This window comes from Drosophila takahashii, chromosome 2R, assembly GCF_030179915.1.
Source record: "Drosophila takahashii strain IR98-3 E-12201 chromosome 2R, DtakHiC1v2, whole genome shotgun sequence".
Classification (NCBI taxonomy): Eukaryota; Metazoa; Arthropoda; class Insecta; order Diptera; family Drosophilidae; genus Drosophila; species Drosophila takahashii.
Window position 1 is genome coordinate 32,121,964 of NC_091679.1, and position 18,892 is coordinate 32,140,855.

Below are 18,892 nucleotides of genomic sequence, written 5' to 3' on the forward strand. Positions count from 1 at the left end.
GAATATTGATTTGGAAAACGGGTTTTCGGTTTTGAATTTCCGATAAGTATCGATTTAGCTATCGATCAGTGGTCAGTAAGCTTTTTTAGAACTTTTGCTGGAGCTTTCGGCTAGATCAATTAGCACAGAAATGTCATGGTGTTTGGGGCGAGTTACGAACAAGTCAGGATGGCCGAGTGGTCTAAGGCGCTACGTTCAGGTCGTAGTCTACTCTGTAGGCGTGGGTTCGAATCCCACTTCTGACAAGATTTTTTTTTTCACTTCATTATTTATTTTTACCTCTGACCGGAGATCCCTTAAATTAATTATTTACATATCTTGCCAGCTCCTCGGTCGCCGTTAATTGCACTGTGCAAAGAGCTCGGCAGATGCGCTCAGCCGCATTAATTTGTTTGAGCCTTTGACTTGTTCGCTCGCACTTGTTTGCCAATGTAAATGACACAATTAGCACGCCTGGCTGCGTTCCACTCGCGCAGTGTTTACTGTAGTGCCATTGCCCCACTGTGCCGTGTTTGTTTGCGCCCGCGTCTCTGTTTGGTTACTCGTATGACTTTGAGCATTTTTAAAGAACTAACAAAACAAGGAATCGTTAATGTCCTGCTGTTGAAACGTGGAGCAATTGGGGACATCTACCGAATGCTACTTTCGAATGTAAGCGACAACGATAATTATCCCCTTTTAAGGAAGTAAACTTTAAAAATCTGGTAACAATTCTAGACGAATAGTTTTTGGCCATTAATAAAACAGGCTAGCGTTGAATACCTTTAGGCACTCGGGACTGCCCCAGACATTCTGAAGTGGCCGCCAGGACCTGCTGCCGACGACATTCACTAATGCAACAAATAAATCATAAAATATAAGTGTTACTAAATTCTGCTGGGCGAGAAGAGATTATACGGCAGTATTTTTGGGTCAAAGCTGCAACCTGAGCGAAAAAGAGTTCCTTGCAGAGAAACTTTTCTGAGTATATAAATATAATGGCTTGGACATTTTTTGTGGTCTTGGAAATTTACTGCACTTTTTTGCGCAACCCACTCAAGAATAGCAGGAAACTAAATGAGAATTTCCACCACAAAAAAAGCGACTTCTCAGCAAAGGGGATTCAGAATTCCAAGACTTGCTGTATGCAATGACACTAATAAAATTAATAGACCATGTCTGACTGACAGAGAGGAGATAGGGAATGAGGAGCAAAATATTCCACACGAAACCCCAAAGAATTTCATACTCATACGTCACGCTCAATGGATTTTGGATGACATCTCTAAGGAGGGCGAGAAGTTGCAGATAAAAACGTCGCTGCTGACGTCGTCTACCAAGATGCGAATCGGATTGAGTGCCTTCTAATGGGTCAACAAACGCATAAGATATTTTCAGATACAAATAAAAATCGATAATATCTAATTTGCCAATTTGTGAAAAATTATGTAGATGTGTTTCCAAAATTTAGGAGATTTTATTACAATTGAAATTAAAATGTAATCATAAAAGTCAAAGTGAAAGACAAATGTTTAAATGTCAATACAAATCTGAGACATACGCTTATCGTAAATGTATGTAGAGGGATTGAAAATACATTTCAAACGGATCCCAAGCTAAATCCAAAACGAAACATGAGTATCTGTATCTGCAACTGAAATTGCAACTGCAAATGTATCTACAAGTGGAAATGCAGCTGTGTCATTTGCGTATGCTCCGTGATTCCTTGTTTTCCTCTGTTTGATGCATTTGACAAAACGAAACTTAGTCGCATGGAATTTGCATCTGGGAGGGGCTCTGACCTCTCATGCCACATTCCCCGTATCAGGAATTTGCATTTTTACTGCAAATTCGAAATCGATTGGGATGTTCTCTCTACTGACTTGGGTTACATCTCTGTTTGGAATGATAGCCGAACAATGGGCAGTGCACTGACTGCGTTTTATTGGCCTGCAGCAATTGGAGAGCATATTTGTTTGTTTGGATATTCATCTAGTCAATTTTGTAATCTCAATACTTTTGCCCAGCTTTCCATTTCCGCACGAGTCTTGTCGAACATTTCCGTCCGATATGGCGTCTGATTTCCGCTTTGCGCTTCAGCGAACATTGGTTGACGGACTGGGACTGACAACCCGTCTATGTCAGTGTGTTGCTGTTCCCGTGTCCTTCGAAGTGAAAGTGGACTCCGTGCTCTAGACTTTCACCGTGCAGTATTTCCAGTTTGATGGCATTGAAAGCACTCTTTGAGGGTAAGTGTTCTTGATATTTCATGTTATAAATTCCAATTTTTATTTGGTTGTATCAATTCTATATACTTTAAAATTTAATTAAGAATTATCCTGGATAAAAAAAAACGAACAGGTGTGCAGGCTAGCACTTTTATTGAGCCTAAAGTGCATCAATTAGGTACAATTATTTATTTACTGAATTATTTAGTTTTGATGTTTATCTGTTGCTGTTTTTGTGCTTTAATTAATGATAAAAATTATTATTATAAAAATATATTATGTCACAGTTGCCTGTGCCTGTATATATTTAGTTTTTCGGCCGGGATGGGTGCAACTGCTGCGCTTAACAAGAATTCTTTACGCCATGTTGCACATTTCGGGAATGTTGGCAAATTCAAACGGCTGTGAAAATGCACACGCTTTGCACCCGAGGAATGAGTCAGGGGGTACTCCCCTTTTTTAGCAACAAACGCCATTTGATAAGCATCACTTGCAGTATATAGCTATTTGAACGACAACAAAACACCGCACGTGTTGCTGGCTAGAAAACTTAACAGCAAATTGAACAACTTTCTCTGTAAGCTATCCTATCAATGTGCCGTTATCTAGTGCTTGGATTTGGATACAAAGGTGTAATTTCTTGGATTTTAAAGACCATGTGAGTTGTGTTCATGATCTAGATTTCCATCATGCAATCTGCTAAAATTGTAATTTGAAAATCAGGATTGAAATCGTATATAATGTACCTTGAGGGGCGGTACTTTTAGTCCTTAGTAGAATCACTATGGACGGCAGTCCATGTAGTGACGAAGCGCACCAGGAGAGTGTGCGAAGGCGACTACTATTATATAGCCGCAAAATTGAAAATCTGCTGTGATAGTCCGATCGTAATGAGTAATACACCAATCGAAAGGTATTGCAGAAACTTAAAGGATTGCATACCAAGACTTTAAGAAAATCAATTGGCTTGGGAGAGAGAGCGGTGAAAGTGAAAAAGTGAAAATTTCGAAATTTGGAGCTGTTGGGGCCGGTGGGTATAAATGCCCCTTCGCAATGTTTTAGTTGTATTCCTTTTGAAAATACCCGTCGAATGAGGGGTCATTTGTCAAAATCCGACGCTCCGTTCAAAAGTTATAGCCAAAATAAGATTTTCTTCTTCTTCCCAAAATGAAAATTTAATTCTGTTTGTCAGTTTGTCAGTTTGTCCAAAATATGTTTTTTAAGTTCTGAAAATTTGATATGACGTTCATCACATCGATATAAAAAACCTTTGTTCTACCACTTTTGGAAAAACCCGCTAGTTTAGCGGGAAAACAGCTATAAATAGCTAAAATTCGGAAAGCCGTAACTTCTATACTACTAAAGCTACAGACTTGTGCTGCATCTCGTTTGAAAGGTATTTTTAAATGCTATAAACGCCTTCTATATGTAATTTGTGTAAATGTAATAGTTAAAAAGATATGAACAAAAGAAAATTTGTTTAAACTTTTTTTTTAGCTTTTTTTTAATTTTCTCAAAAACGGCTCTAACGATTTTCCTTACAACTTTAAACTGTATAGCCCTTGAGATTCCTTAAATTTTGGTATATATCATGTTTATGTAAAAAATCGCGTTTAAAAGTTTTTCAGAAACGAAAATAGCCACTTTTGCCAGCTCGAACAACTAATGCTTCCTGAGTATTGAATTTTGTGTGAGGGTATCCGAACTGTATTTTAGGGTCATAGAATCATTTCAATTGTTTTAAGGAGTTCCAAATAGGAAACTTTTGTTTTACGACTTTTGGAAAAACCCGCTGCTTTAGCGGAAAAAAAGCTAGAAATAGCTAAATTTCGTTAGTTTGTAAGTTCTACACTACTGAAGCTACAGACATGTGCTATACCTCGTTTAAAAGGTATTTTGAAATACTTAAACGGTTTTTAACTTAATTTGTTTAAATACAATGGCTTACAAATTATGATTGACCAATTTAAATTTAAATGTATATATTAGCTCCTATGAGAGCAAATGTAAACAAACAAAAACTTCTGATATCAAATAAAAACACCTCTTAACGAGGTAAAAAACTAGTGACGATCGCACCTTCAACATACAAAAGTTCTGATATCAACATTTGTGACGAAAAATTATTACACTCGTCATTAAATACACTTTCTAAGATTTTCTCATTCGGCACGCAGCAATAGAAAATGCCTATGAAGGTAAAAAGGCTAAAATAGTATGCTAGGGCGGGCTGAAAGAGAAAATATTAGAAAGTGTATTTAATGACGAGTGTAATAATTTTTCGTCACAAATGTTGATATCAGAACTTTTGTATGTTGAAGGTGCGATCGTCACTAGTTTTTTACCTCGTTAAGAGGTGTTTTTATTTGATTTAAAATAAAGGCGGGTGGCTAAATTTAAATAAAATACATATTAGGTGAAGTTAATAGAGAACAGAAAAATCAAAAATATTTTAATGATTAAATTTGTAAATATTATGATTCATTTAGATTTATATTTTATATTCCCTCGGAAAACATCGCACACTTTTCTCCCCTATTCCTATCTGCCAACGATTCCACTCTCCTTTTATCTCAGGAACTAAACGGTAAAGTTAGGACACTTTATACTGCGCAATCTCACTGAGAGCGTTTAAGGAGTGAGAGGAAAGCTCTCGCTTCTGTTTAAAACTCAACTAATTTTAATCAAAACATCTCTCCCCATGGTCCCCCTCCTCACTCTTCACACGTGTATTGTTGTTTGTTTCCATTCGAAGATTTCCATAGACGAAACAGGGCGAACATTTGATTGAATTGTTATTGTTACGAGAGCTTGGGCGTATGTTGTTTGTTGTTTGTACAGATTTCTACCTGTCCTCTGGCCTCACTTTTCCTCTTTGCCAGCTTTGTCTTCCTTTTCGGGTTTTTCCAATGCCATTTGGAAAAGTGCACATTTCGGGCTGCGGTCTAAATGTGTGTGTCTGTTTGTTTTGTTCAAATAACTAGTACAACGACTGTACGTGAGTTGATTTTTGTAGATAGCAGTTTCACCGGTGAATTTGTGTGCATCTGGAATTTTTGGTCGAGCGAATTGGTCTACTTAATGCTTGAGTATTCCCCATAGAACCAATGCGACCCTGACCTATTTTTTGCCTTCTTCCATTGTGAAACTGAATTGAATGAACTGAATGTTGTTCAAAAGTTATTTGCATATTATGTCCTTCACACGCAGTCACACACTCACACGGTCAGACGTCATTCCCATGTCCCGTGTTGTGTGTCATCTATGGAAAAGCAAATGCACAGTAAAAATATAATCCATTTTATCAATATCATGAAAAATATTTTAATAATTTTTTAAAGTTCTAAAGTAATTATTACATAATGTAAGTACAAAAAGTTATATCAAGATTCAATACCTACCGATGATAACAAACCTTATTTTCTTATCTTGAGGTTATCAGATTAAATAAAGTATTTAATTCTAGGCATATTGTAAATGATTTGTTTACTTAACCAAATTGTTAAATTGTTTTTTAAATATTATAATTTTTAATGGTGTACTGATGCTGGGGATGATTTTCCAGTTATTGCATCCTTTTGACATCCAGTGGTCCATGCCTGTCATAGCGAGTTGGTTAAGTGTCACGACCGACAAACGTCGGGCACAAACGTTTAATTGACATAATTAGCTGACTGTCTTCTCGCACATATTTCAATGTCCGTCACAAACTGAGCCTGTCTGTTTTGATTACTCAAGCGGCGAAAGTGCGTTTTCTGGCAGCATCTGAAATGAAATACATTTCATAAAGTTTATTATTTCAATATTTTTTTTTAGATCTTTAAATAATTCATAAAAATCATAAATATGTATTTATTAAGAACTTTTTTAACTTTAAAGTTTTTGTTCAATTGTTTTTTTATTAACTTCTCTAGAGGATTTTATTTAGGTATATTATAACAGTTTATTTTGACATATTTTGGTATAATATGGCTTGATGGTGGCGCGATGTTTGGCCTTTAAGCTTTAAGTTTTTCCGTTTAAGAGCACCTGCAGCGAAATTTGTGGAACGAAGCATTTTCCAGGCATGTTGTCGACATTTTTATGGCTGCCACGTTTGCTCACTGTCCCGCTCTGCATCCCTTGCTGCTCGCCTGCCAGCCACTTGGCTGCCCAATTAAAAGTTTTAGCACATTTTCACTTGAAATTAATTGTCGGTAAACGTAATTCATGTCCGAGACACGATTGCGCTAAAGGAGCGCAGCACAGGACCCAGGACACACACACAATAGCAACAATGCAAGGGGAACAGGACCTGCAAATGTGGCCAAATGCACCATCACCAATAGAGGAAAAGGAGGGCAGCAGATAGCCAAAAGTATTTAGGGCTTGTGCTACTTTGTAGTTGCTAGCTGTTGCATACTTATGTGCGCTAATGCCGAGACATTTCAACTAACTGCCCAATTTTGTAGCTTCCAGGCTTCCAGAAGACAACATCTCGAGTTGCTGTGGATTTTCATCTAACAAATTAAAACGGAAACTGGAGTAAAAGTTTATGTTTGGAGGGAAATATCCAAGAAATGGCAAGATACCCGAAGAACAACCGAAAAATGGCTGAAATCGATGTTTAGTATAGAAAAGTTGAACAGCGTTCTGTTACCAAAAAACATTTCAGAAGTTTGACGATTGTATTTTGTATTTCCTTAAATGAGTAGCTTGTTTAATCAAAAATCCCTTAAAAGGATTCAATGTACACACACACAAAAAAAAAACTTGGTAAAATCAACTGTAATAATTGTCAAACAGGCCCCAACCAGCAAAATGGTCAATTCTACTAAGTTAATAGTCATTTCACAACAACAAAATACACACAATTAGCAAAGACACAAACCCAAAGCAAAATCAAAATACACGTAACTATTTTAATAGTTACGTAACTATCTTTGTTGGTCAATTTTACCAAGCAAATTTTTTTGTGTGCACTGAACTCAGTTGGTTACATTTTTAGTAGGCAGACTGGATACTTTAAATAAAATTAATTAGTTTGGCTTTTTGTCTTCCGCTATTTCCCCTTATTCAGTCAATCTTATAACTGGACAAAGGAATCGACTCGAAAGTGCAGTACACACAAAAAAATTTGCTTGGTAAAATTTACCAACAAAGATAGTTACGTAACTATTAAAATAGTTACGTGTATTTTGTTTTTGCTTTGGGTTTGTGTCTTTGCTAGTTGTGTGTATTTTGTTGTTGTGGAATGACTATTTACTTAGTAGAATTGACAATTTTGCTGGTTGGGGCCTGTTTGACAATTATTACAGTTGATTTTACCAAGTTTTTTTTTGTGTGTAGAATAGAATAGCACCGTCCCTATCACTCTTCACTCAGGTGTGATTTATGAGCGAGAGCACAAAGCCATTTGATTCCTTCTTCGATAAAATGTTTCGATCACGTTCTGAGCCATGGATGTGAATGCTATAGCTACATTGAAGTTTAAGTAGCTTAGAATCGAACAAAGGAAGGGTAGCTGCAGCTTGGTTCCAGCCAGCCAAATATTCATTTTTTCATGGAGATAGAGCTGGCAATATGTAAGGGCCAAAAAACCGAACAACCAGCAACGAAATGGTTCTTGCCACTTCATTTGTTATATGTCTCGTTATAATATTTAAAAAAAATCTGAATACTAGATAGGTATAGATAAAACCAAAACAGTCTTTAATTTATAAGAAACCTAACCTTAAATAAAAACTAACTAACTTAAAAACCTGTCGAAAGGATTCGTAAAAAAAACGACCATATTATGTTAAATTAATGCAAACAAAATAATTTTACCTTTAAAAGGAAAACTGAATTTTTCGCGAACTATGGAAAACATCATTAAAGTGAAACTAAACAAATCATGCCAGGCAAGCGGTGGATGGGGATCAGGAAGGGATTGGTATGGGGAAGGGTCGATGGCTATTTGGCCAGGCTCCCAGCGAAAGCCATAAATAACAGCTCACCGCCATTTAGCAGGAACAAAATGAAATTTTTCAATTAAGTTAAAGGCCACTGTCGATAGCGAGCCAATGTCATTAGCAGGTAAAAGGAGCAGGAGTTTTAGCAGGAACTGAAACAGGAGGAGGAGGAACTGCAGCAGTGTTGGAAGCAGGACATAAATTAATATCGAAGCCAGGGCAATTTTATGTCCATTTAATGGCAGTCCGCGGCAGGCAGGTGGCCATAAAATGACATAAAACTGGACGGGCCAATGTTTAAATAATGCCCGAAACTTTATTTAGGAGTCATCTCGCTCTGTTTTTGGCAGGTGGGAATCGGGTTAACTAGGGGTCGGGTTTTTGGCCGCCACAGCTAATTGACAATTCAAAATGTTTGGGGCGGCCAAGTGGAGCTGGCCGTGTCGGTCATAAAGTTAATAAGCAATTTGCATAACAAATTGTCTAAAACGCTGACAACATGTCGCATGGAAATGCCGAATGCGAATCCGAGTGGGACCGAGAGTGCAGCTAATTTTCCATACTCCGTGTTGCGTATACGCAGCGTGGACCTCCCAGTGGGCTGCGCGGGCATGCATTTAATTGTTTCAAACCGGACATCATCCCATTTTTGTGCCAGTCCCAGTCCCAGTCCCTCCGGTCATGACACTCGTACGCTTCGGATTTTTGCAAATGTGCATGCCCGTAATTTATTCTCGGGCTGTTAATTAGCGCGACTACATTCGAGCGGAATGGGTTTAGTTGGTTAATTCATCGACTAATAGAGTACCTTTTAGTGGCCGGATTTTGTTGATCTTCAAAGGGTTTGATGCTATTATCCTTGGTTTATGTGCTTTTCTTTTGGCCCTTTTCAGGTGAGTGTTATTATGATTCGACATTAAGAAAAACTCAAGAAACGTATTTTATGCATTTTATTAAATTTGTTTTAAATATTTAGAATTTATATAGTAATTTTATAATACATATGTATAGTACATTAACCGGAAGTTTAATTTTATAGTTCATAGTTTCATAGTTAGTTCCATGGAAAATATAAGCATAAAGTTAAAATTAAAATACATTTAAAATTGAATAAGATTTTATAATGCATTAACTGGTTAGCAAATACAATTAACTCCGCCGAATCGGTACTTCCCATCCCAATTTCCTGGCCCTGCCTTCCGGTGGCTGGACATTAGTTTGAGTTTCCTGGCTGCACATACGGCCCTTCCTGAACAGGGTATCCGAATAACATGGTTATGGCGCATTTGGCGGACCTTCCACGGCAATTAGCCAGTGTCAATTGTTCATGCTGTAGAGTGCGAGCGCGTGCGTGGGACATTAGTGGAATGCTTTTTTCTCCCACATCGAAACAAACCTATATGCATAACGAGCATATCTGCATATGTATATGCGGCTGGGAACCGAGCTAACTGCCATTTGCAGCTGTTTCTATTTCCGTTTACTGGCCACAAAGCTGCAGAGCTCCCCAGTCCATCCTGTCCCTCCATTTTCCCCTGGGCACTACATCATTTGTAATTTGATGGCTGGCTCGGTGGATGGGGAAGGGAAGGATAATGAAAGGACAGATGGCAAGGAACTGTGCCTCAAAGTATGCAACACAATTGCAGACACACATTGCAACACAATCCCTCAAACATGCACAGTACCAGTTTCCACAGTAACCCCACCAACCCTTCTGCTATCCGAGATACATTTGCTGCTAGCAGTTGCATTTCGCATTATGCTTTGTTATAATTAAATGATTATCAATTTGGCAAATATTTGATTGCGCCCTGCTTGCAAAAGGAAAGCCAATCAGGCGTAAATTGATCTCAGCTTGCACAGATAAATGACCAGAACCACATTGTTTGAGGGCTAATTTCAAGATGAAGGAAATGTATTATCATACAGTCTCAGGTTCTCTTTTAGGTTGACTCTAATTTAAAATGTATTAAGATATCCTATATAAATCTTAATTTAATGATTAAATCTCCATATCAAGAATAAAACAAATGTCATAAATCAATCCTTGACTCGTAAACATATAAGTTAAATTGACAATCATCCCTTAAATCAAATATTTATATTTAAAAACATAAAAACCCCTGAGTAAAAGATTCTTTGAGTTATTGGCGCGTGTAAATCGGAGCTGATAGCTTATCTAATACTTTTCGGCGCTTCTCGAAAGTGCAAAATAACCAAGATTTACGAGACCGAACAAAAGCTTAATGGACTTCCGCTGGGCGGCGATAAGGCGGCCTTATAAAGAGGGCGTTGTGGGCCGAGACTAACCAGTTGATTGACCAACATGAAGCTGTTTGTATTCCTAGCCTGCCTGGCCGTGGCCTCCGCCAGTGTCCTCCCCGCCGAGCCCGCCAAGGCGGTGGCCGTGAAGGACATGCCCCGCCCCGGCAAGATCGAGGGTCGCATCACCAACGGCTACCCAGCCTACGAGGGCAAGGTGCCCTACATTGTGGGCCTGAGCTTCAACGACGGCGGCTACTGGTGCAGCGGCTCCATCATCGGCAACACCTGGGTGCTGACCGCCGCCCACTGCACGAACAGCGCCAGCCATGTGCTCATCTACTTCGGAGCCAGCTTCCGGCACGAGGCCCAGTACACCCACTGGGTGAGCCGCAGCGACATGATCCAGCATCCCGACTGGAACGACTTCCTGAACAACGACATCGCCCTCATCCGCATCCCGCACGTCGACTTCTGGAGCCTGGTCAACAAGGTGGAGCTGCCCAGCTACAACGATCGCTACAACAGCTTCTCCGGCTGGTGGGCCGTCGCCTCTGGCTGGGGACTGACCAACAACGACAGCGGCATGTCCAACTACCTGAACTGCGTGGACGTGCCGATCATGGACAACAACGACTGCCGCAACTACTACGGCGGCAACTACGTCACGGACAACACCATCTGCATCAACACCGATGGCGGCAAGTCCTCCTGCAGCGGCGACTCCGGCGGCCCCTTGGTCCTCCACGAAGGCAACCGCATCGTGGGCATCGTGTCCTTTGGCAGCGGGGAGGGATGCACCGCCGGCAGGCCAGCTGGCTTCACTCGCGTCACCGGCTACCTGGACTGGATCCGCGACCACACCGGCATTTCCTACTAAAAACTAGAATGAAATAAAGCAATCTTATAAAAACCAAATACAGTTTGTAAGAACTATATAGGGGTATTCTTTTTATTTTGAAAACCTAAATGATCTTGTATTATTAAGTGGGACGTTCAATTAAAAGTTAAAGTATTTCAGTTCAGATCGCAGATAAAGAAGCAGCCCTATAAATATAAAATCAGTACTTTAGTTATTCTAACCGATAAGCAGGCAAAAGCGATACTTTGGCTTTAAGTACTGGAAGTAAAATTAAATATATGACCATGCTTACAAATTTGTTTGTTTACAAGCTGTGATCAGAGATTTTTAAAACATGCCACCATTGTAGTCTTTGTTTTGCGGTCATGATTCGTTTTCCATATCTAATCTGAACACCTTTATAAGAAAGTTGCTTGTTATTTAAATTAATATTTACAACAGTGACGATCAAAATAGTGATAAAGTATTAGCGGTGTGTAGTGATGAGCTTGTGTAAAAAATTTGTTAAGAGTCGAAAACTTTAGGAGGATCTTGAGACCGATAGATTTGAGAACTATAGAAGGTTATACCCTCTTCAACCCTATTTATTTTATAAATTATTTTATTGTTCGAATTTATTTTTATTTTTATATATATTTAAGGGATATTTTACTAATCTAACCTATAGAAACTGCATTTCTTATTCGCTAAATTGCAGCACAAAATCAATATCAAACGCGAGGGCCGTAAAAAAGGCCAATAAATTACAGGAACGTAAAACAAAGCAAAAACTGTTTAAACAATTTACTTGAGAAATGAGTTTTTGGCCCTGCTCCGGGCCAAGAAACCGAAGAGCCGGAAGTGGGGGATGTGGAGGGGCCAGAGGAGGAACAGCAGGGTAGCCCGAAAATCAATTCGCTCAGCCATTTGCCCGGCCCAGCGTGTAATTTCTCAATTTTCGGCCATGCGAAGTGTTGTTTCTCTTGTGTTCCCATCCCCGTTTGCCTCCTGGTTAATTTGGTTCCATTGCCGCGATGCAAAAGTGGGGCACAGATGGAGGTGGGTGTGAAATGGCGGATAGTCTGCAGAGCCATCTGCCATGGCTCGACTATTTATAAGCTGCCGGGATGAAGACGCTGTGCTCCTTGGCTCGTATTTCCCATCGCCGTGCTCCTTTTGTTCAAGGATTGCAATAAATCGAGTGACTTGGAGGTACGCTCGAGTTAAGTGCCTGGATGGAAAACTATCCCGGCGATTTAGTTCCGTGTGGCACGGATAAATAGCGCATATAGAAGATGTGCGATAGCGGATAATGTTTGTAAATGATAAGAGTTCGAAACAATTTATTAAGGAAGGTGGCGTTTCGCTCTAAAGAGGTATTCCGTTTTTACTAAGAAAAAGAGCGATTGTGGCTGCCAACAATTTAATTACATTCTTAGTAATTAGGTTGAAAACTTGACGGAAAAAATATCAATAAATATTTATTTAGTTAAAAGTATAATCATTATTCAGAAAAAGTAATGTTAAGTTTTAACAAACAGTTTTTAAACTTATTCTTGGTTTAAGGTCAGCAATTTTCCAGCTCATTGCGCCTGCAATGTGATCCCGAATTCTCTGATCCTCTCATCGATCCAGCTGCGCAGGTACGGCACATTGGTGTACACGGCGGGAATGTCCTCGACGCCGCACTCGACGCTCCAGGACACGATGCCCAGCAGCCGGTAGCGATCCCGTTCCCCAGGCATTGTACAGAAGAGCGGTGAGCCGCCGTCACCCTTGCAGGGGTCCTTGCCATTGCCGCCGGCACACATAAAGCTGGGGCCCAGGCGGAAGCTATTGGAAACTCGGGTGTTCCTTAACATCGCCTGGCACTCGTCGTGCTCCACCACCGGCAGGTTGAGCCGCTTGAGCACGTTCTCCAGCTTATCGCTGTCCGCCTGCTTGGCTCCCCAGCCGGTGGAGTAGCAGGTGGCCGAGAGCAGCTGGTTGATCAGCTCCGGCGACTCGGGAGGCGGCAGGCACAGCGGCTGGATGTGCGGAGCCAGGACAATGGGCTCGTCCAGGAGCAGCAGGGCGATGTCGTTGAACAGACGCTTCTGATCGAATTCCGGGTGCATGATAATCTCCTTGATACGCCTGCTCTGGTGCGGGAACTGCTCGTTGAGGCCATTCAGATCCCAATCTCCGACCCGGGCCACCAGGGTGTCCACCAGCTCGTTGATCACGTTGTGCGAGGAGGATATGACCAGCCGCGGATGGATCAGGGTGCCGCCGCAAAGGAACGACTGCCGCACGGTGAAGATGGCCACCATCCAGGGAAACTCGCCAAAAAAGGAGACGTCCTCAGGAGGGTTGAACCTGTCGTTGTGGGGAATCAGACCCCGGGGATCGCTGTAGCCGCAGTTCTTGTACTTGAAGTTCGACGCATACCGACTTTTAGATTCATCCACCTGGAATTTGGCAGGAGGTTATCAATGATTTCAGTTTAAGATTTCGAACTAAGACCTTGTCTTGGATCGAGGAGGAGACGGCTCGGTTCTTCGAGCTCTGCGATCTGTCCCAGCTCTCTAGCTGGGCCGTTTCGCAGCAGACCCTTTGGTCGCCGCAAATGCGGTAAATGCGCGGACCAATAGCCATGAGCCCGGAATCTTCGGAGTCCTTGCATCGCTTCACCGAGGTACACAGTTCGTCCGAGCTGCACATTTTCGAAACTGTGTCTTGGGCCTTCGAGCCAGGACTAAGGACCAAGAGGAACAGCCCCGCTGAGATTAGCCAGCTCATCATCGCTGTAGGGAAACTGGGAAACTATTTTCATGTGCACTCTTTATTAATTAAAAACAAATCAATTATAAAATATCATAATCCTTAGATTGCTCCTAAATAATTATTTATTTGTAATTTGTTTGGATTCATAGATTTCAAACAAGTTTTAAACCATTAGTTTTAGTTTTAAGTTTTAAGACCATTTTTATATATGTTGGTCATTACACTCATAAAAATTAATTTCAAAATTTTAGAAATCTCGCTATTGAATCGGCCTACCTTTGAAACAAAAATCGCATTTCTTGTTTCAAGAAATATTTTCCTTGTTTTAATGGTGGCTTTCTAAAAAACCATTTCTTGTAGTTAGAAAATTTAATTTCTTGGTTCAAGAAATATTTGTTCTTGTTTTAATGGTGCCTTTAAAAAACATTTCTTGAAACAAAGGTGAGGTCGTCTCTAACAAAAATTCAATAAAGAAAATTCTAGATTTAAAAGGAATTCTTTGGTGTTTTTTTTATAAGAGTAGGTAAACACTTTGTTTTTGTAATATAATAAAGATTCAATTCATTTTATCTGCACACAAAAAAATTTTCTTGGTAAAATTGACCAACAAAGATAGTTACGTAACTATTAAAATAGTTACGTGTATTTTGTTTTTGCTTTGGGTTTGTGTCCTTGCTTATTGTGTGTATTTGTTGTTGTGAAAGTGACTATTTACCAGGGAACGTAACTGTTATAAGTTTTATTTTAAAAATCACACTTTAACTGTTATTTTCTGATTTGTAAAGTAAAACTCAAAGAATAACTGTTATTTTTTGAGTTTTATAATAAAAGTTGACAAATAACAGTTATTCGTCGTGATCAAAAATAAAACTCAAATTTTATTTATGGCGATTTTGTGGGTAAACAAAATTTTAAAAAAATATAGGTATAAAATATGCGCGGTTGCCTTTTTTAACAAATTTTTAGTAAGTTATAAAAAGCACGGGTATCATGTTTTTTTTAATTATTTCATTTTTTCAAAAATGTCAAGGGAATAACTGTTATACATAAAAATCAAAAAATAACAGTTATTTTTTGAGTTTTATTATAAAAATCAAAAAATAAAAATCATTACAATGATGACAATTTTGCTGGTTGGGGCCTGTTTGACAATTATTACAGTTGATTTTACCAAGTTTTTTTTTTGTGTGTGGCAATAATTTTTCAGTTTTTACAAACACTTTTTTATCAACTTGCTCAAACGGAACTTCAACAAAATCGATTTTTATGTAAATTCAGATTCAATTCCATTGAAACTGTTTTATTATCAGCTACTGGCTTCACGCTACATTTATAGCTTACAACTAATGCACTTATGTATGCGGATATGTCGGCGTATATATTGGTATAATATACCTACATGCTTATGGATGTTATTAAGTATAGATGCTACCGATCCAAAGGCAATGGTATTGCTTGTGAATCACAATGTCGACTGATCGGCTAGAGTTAAAATCAAAACATTTATAGAACCTGCTTGAGAGATTATGAGAGGCGGAGATCGAAAGATTAATGCACTGAGAGAAAGAGAGAGTTTGGCTTTTCCCAATTCTGCCATCGCAACGCATATCTACTGAATTATTTCCTAAACCTGTGATCAAAAGAATGACCCTGTGAACAAAATGGAAGCCAAGTTATTTTATAAATATATTACATATATTTTGAAGAGTTTGTGAAGGGCAATACAATTTTACACGAACCAGTCGGTATTCGAATTAATGATCTATTAATCTCGTTATCCCTTATAAGGAGACTCGATTTGAGCTCCTAGGGATATGGACTCTATCTGCAAAGGTACAACAAGTTATTGAAGTCTTTAAAGAGAAAGTATTTGTTGGTATAACCTTATTCATAGAACAACAGAGGAAAAGCGCACTGCATCCGTTATCCACGTATATGACTCTTCAATAAATCAACTCGGATGTGGAAACTTTATCTACGCCTGCGCTACATAGATTTATAGGCACGAACTTTTTGTTAAGAGCGCAGGTCTCGTATTCGTTTTGGTCTCCTGTCCCTGTGGCCTCCATTTCGGGAACAAGCTTCAGCAAAAGAAAGAAGGCCGCGATCATCCAGCTCCATCTGATCAGTGAACGGCTCATTATTTGTTTTCAGGATATCAAGAAAGATCTGGTCTTATTGGCATCATAATTTTGATTAAAACAGTATGTACCTAGTATTAATATACATACATTACAATATTAATTGTAATGATGCAGTTTTAGGTTAATCAAATGCACTTATAATACCAGCTAGTTTGTGCGTACTAATATATGATCCTAAGACAACCTTACAGCTTGGATTTTACAAAGTCGACTGAATCGCCCAGAGTTGAGCTTGAAATATTTATAAAACTTGTTTCGTGTGTCACGGATAAATAGCGGATATGAAGATGTACGATAGCTGTTAATGTTTGTAAAGAGTTCGAAACAATTTATTAAGGAACGTGGCGTTTAGTTCTAAGGAGGTAATTAAAGGAAAAGAGCGATTGTGACTGCCAACAATATAGTAATTTAATTACATATTTAGTAATAAGTTTGAAAACTTGACAGAAATAATCTCAAACCAAAAAACCTTTCAAACAACGTAAGAATGCGTATTTATTTAGTTAAAGGTAAAATCATTTTTCTTAAAAAGCAATATCAAGTTTTTAAAGACAATCTTGATATCTTATTCCTGTTAAAATGGTTTAAGGTCGCATATTATAAAAGTTCTTTATTTTAAATTTTCAATTTGAACAGTGATTTCTTAGCTCATTGCGCCTGCAATGTGATCCCTAGTCCTCTGATTTTCTCATCGATCCAGCTGCGCAAGTACGGCACATTGGTGTACACGGCGGGAATGTCCTCGACGCCGCACTCGACGCCCCAGGACACGATGCCCACCAGCTGGTAGCGATCCCGTTCGCCGGGCATGGTGCAGAAGAGCGGTGAGCCGCCGTCACCCTTGCAGGTGTCCTTGCCATCGCCGCCGGCACACATGAAGCTGGGGCGCAGGCGGAAGCGAGTGGACACTCGGGTGTTCCTCAGCCTCGCCTGGCACTCGTCGTGCTCCACCACCGGCAGGTTGAGCCGCTTGAGCACGTTCTCCAGCTTATCACTGTCCGCCTGCTTGGCTCCCCAGCCGGTGGAGTAGCAGGTGGCCGAGAGCAGCTGGTTGATCAGCTCCGGCGACTCGGGAGGCGGCAGGCACAGCGGCTGGATGTGCGGAGCCAGGACGATGGGCTCGTCCAGGAGCAGCAGGGCGATGTCGTTGAACAGACGCTTCTGATCGAATTCCGGGTGCATGATGATCTCCTTGATACGGCTGCCCTGGTGCGGGAACGGCTCGTTGAGGCCATTCAGATCCCAGTCTCCGACCCGGGCCACCAGGGTGTCCACCGTCTCGTTGATCACGTTGTGCGACGAGGTGATGACCAGCCGCGGATGGATCAGGGTGCCGCCGCAGAGGAACGACTGCCGCCCGGTGAAGATGCCCACCATCCAGGGGAACTCGCCGAAGATGGAGACGTCCTCCGTATAGTTGAACTTGTCGTTGTCGGGGATCAGACCCTGGGGATTGCTGTAGCCACAGTTCTTGTACTTAAAGTCGGCCAGCTTCGCCACGTACGGACTTTCAGATTCGTCCACCTGGAATTTGGCAGGAGGTTATCAAGGATTTCAGTTTCAGATTTCGAACTAAGCCCACCTGTTCGTCCACCGCGCAGCAGCGGTACAAGGACTTGCTGCACGGAATCGTGCTGATCCTGGGATTGATCAGGTCTATTCCGGAGTCGTTGATGACGTGGTCGCGACAGAGCTTCCTGGGCACGCACTCCATGTTCAGGCCGCAACTCTCGTTCGGCGGCGGCTCCAGCGAGGAGACCTTGTCCCGGATCGAGGAGGAGACGGCTCGGCTCTTCGAGCTCTGCGATCTGTCCCAGCTCTCCAGCTGGGCCGTTTCGCAGCAGACCCTTCTATCGCCGCAACTGCGGGAACTGCGCGGACCAATAGCCATGCCCCCGGAATCGTCGGAGTCCTCGCATCGCTTCACCGAAGTGCACAGTTCGTCCGAGCGGCACATCTTCGAAACTGTGTCCTGGGCCTCCGAGCTGGGACTAAGGACCAGCAGGAGCAGCCCCACTGAGATCAGCCAGCTCATCATCGTTGTAGGGGAACTGGCAGAGCAAAGATCAGATCGAACAGAGAGCTAGAGATAAGTGGAACCCTAATCTCAAACAATGCACAATGGAGGTTATCAGGCGTCATTGATGTGCTTTCATGTGCACTCTTAATTTAATTAAGAACACATCAATTATTAAATATTTAAGTCCTTATATTGCTCATGAATAATTATTTAAATATCTTTGTTTTATAATTTGTTTGGTTTCATAGATCGCAAACGCGTTGTAATAGCCATTTCAAATATAAGATTTTGTATGCACATTGATTGATTTTAAATTGCTATTAAAGACTTTTTTCTATATATGTTAATCACTTTGTTAACACCTTGTTTTTGTAATATAATGAAAGATTCAATTAATTTTACCTGGCAATATTCAGTTTTCACAAACACTTTTACATAAAGTTGCTCAAACAGAACTTCAACAAAATCGATTTTTATGTAAATTCAAATTCATTTCCATTGAAACTGTTTTATTATCAGCTACTGCCCTCACGCTATATTTATAGCTTACAACTAATGCACTTATATATGCGGATATTGGCATTATATACCTACATGGAGATTAGTAAGTAGATGTTACCGATCCGAAAGCAATCTTATGGCTTGTGAATCACAATGTCGACTGATCGGCTAGAGTTAAAATCAAAACATTTATAGAACCTGCTTGAGAGATTATA

General features: G+C 40.3%; 3 protein-coding genes and 1 non-coding gene across 4 annotated transcripts; 2 read left to right on the forward strand and 2 right to left on the reverse strand.

The window, feature by feature from the left end:
- Window positions 1-162: 162 nt before the first annotated feature.
- On the forward strand, window positions 163-245 carry TRNAL-CAG (transfer RNA leucine (anticodon CAG)). Its single transcript has one exon. It is a non-coding gene; the product is annotated as a tRNA-Leu (tRNA).
- A 10,198-nt stretch (window positions 246-10,443) lies between these two features.
- Window positions 10,444-11,343, forward strand: Jon44E (Jonah 44E). Its single transcript, XM_017145479.3, has one exon. It carries the CDS (start codon window positions 10,470-10,472, stop codon window positions 11,283-11,285), a length of 816 nt encoding a protein of 271 aa, XP_017000968.2. The 5' UTR covers window positions 10,444-10,469; the 3' UTR covers window positions 11,286-11,343.
- A 1,466-nt stretch (window positions 11,344-12,809) lies between these two features.
- Window positions 12,810-15,622, reverse strand: LOC108060087 (phenoloxidase-activating factor 2-like). Its single transcript, XM_017145662.3, has 3 exons — window positions 15,412-15,622; window positions 13,752-14,051; window positions 12,810-13,696 (listed from the first exon to the last, which is right to left on the reverse strand). Exons 2-3 carry the CDS (start codon window positions 14,028-14,030, stop codon window positions 12,830-12,832), a joined length of 1,146 nt encoding a protein of 381 aa, XP_017001151.2. The 5' UTR covers window positions 14,031-14,051; window positions 15,412-15,622; the 3' UTR covers window positions 12,810-12,829.
- A 1,004-nt stretch (window positions 15,623-16,626) lies between these two features.
- Window positions 16,627-18,836, reverse strand: LOC108060086 (phenoloxidase-activating factor 2). Its single transcript, XM_044395830.2, has 3 exons — window positions 18,771-18,836; window positions 17,739-18,207; window positions 16,627-17,680 (listed from the first exon to the last, which is right to left on the reverse strand). Exons 2-3 carry the CDS (start codon window positions 18,192-18,194, stop codon window positions 16,805-16,807), a joined length of 1,332 nt encoding a protein of 443 aa, XP_044251765.1. The 5' UTR covers window positions 18,195-18,207; window positions 18,771-18,836; the 3' UTR covers window positions 16,627-16,804.
- Window positions 18,837-18,892: the final 56 nt, after the last annotated feature.

Coding starts and splice junctions, on each gene's coding strand:
- LOC108060087 (XM_017145662.3), bottom strand. CDS start 14,030: ATGATGAGCTGGCTAATCTCAGCGGGGCTGTTCCTCTTGGTCCTTAGT. Junction 13,697..13,751: donor CCTCCTCGATCCAAGACAAG/GTCTTAGTTCGA, acceptor GCCAAATTCCAG/GTGGATGAATCTAAAAGTCG.
- LOC108060086 (XM_044395830.2), bottom strand. CDS start 18,194: ATGATGAGCTGGCTGATCTCAGTGGGGCTGCTCCTGCTGGTCCTTAGT. Junction 17,681..17,738: donor GCTGCGCGGTGGACGAACAG/GTGGGCTTAGTT, acceptor GCCAAATTCCAG/GTGGACGAATCTGAAAGTCC.
- Jon44E (XM_017145479.3), top strand. CDS start 10,470: ATGAAGCTGTTTGTATTCCTAGCCTGCCTGGCCGTGGCCTCCGCCAGT.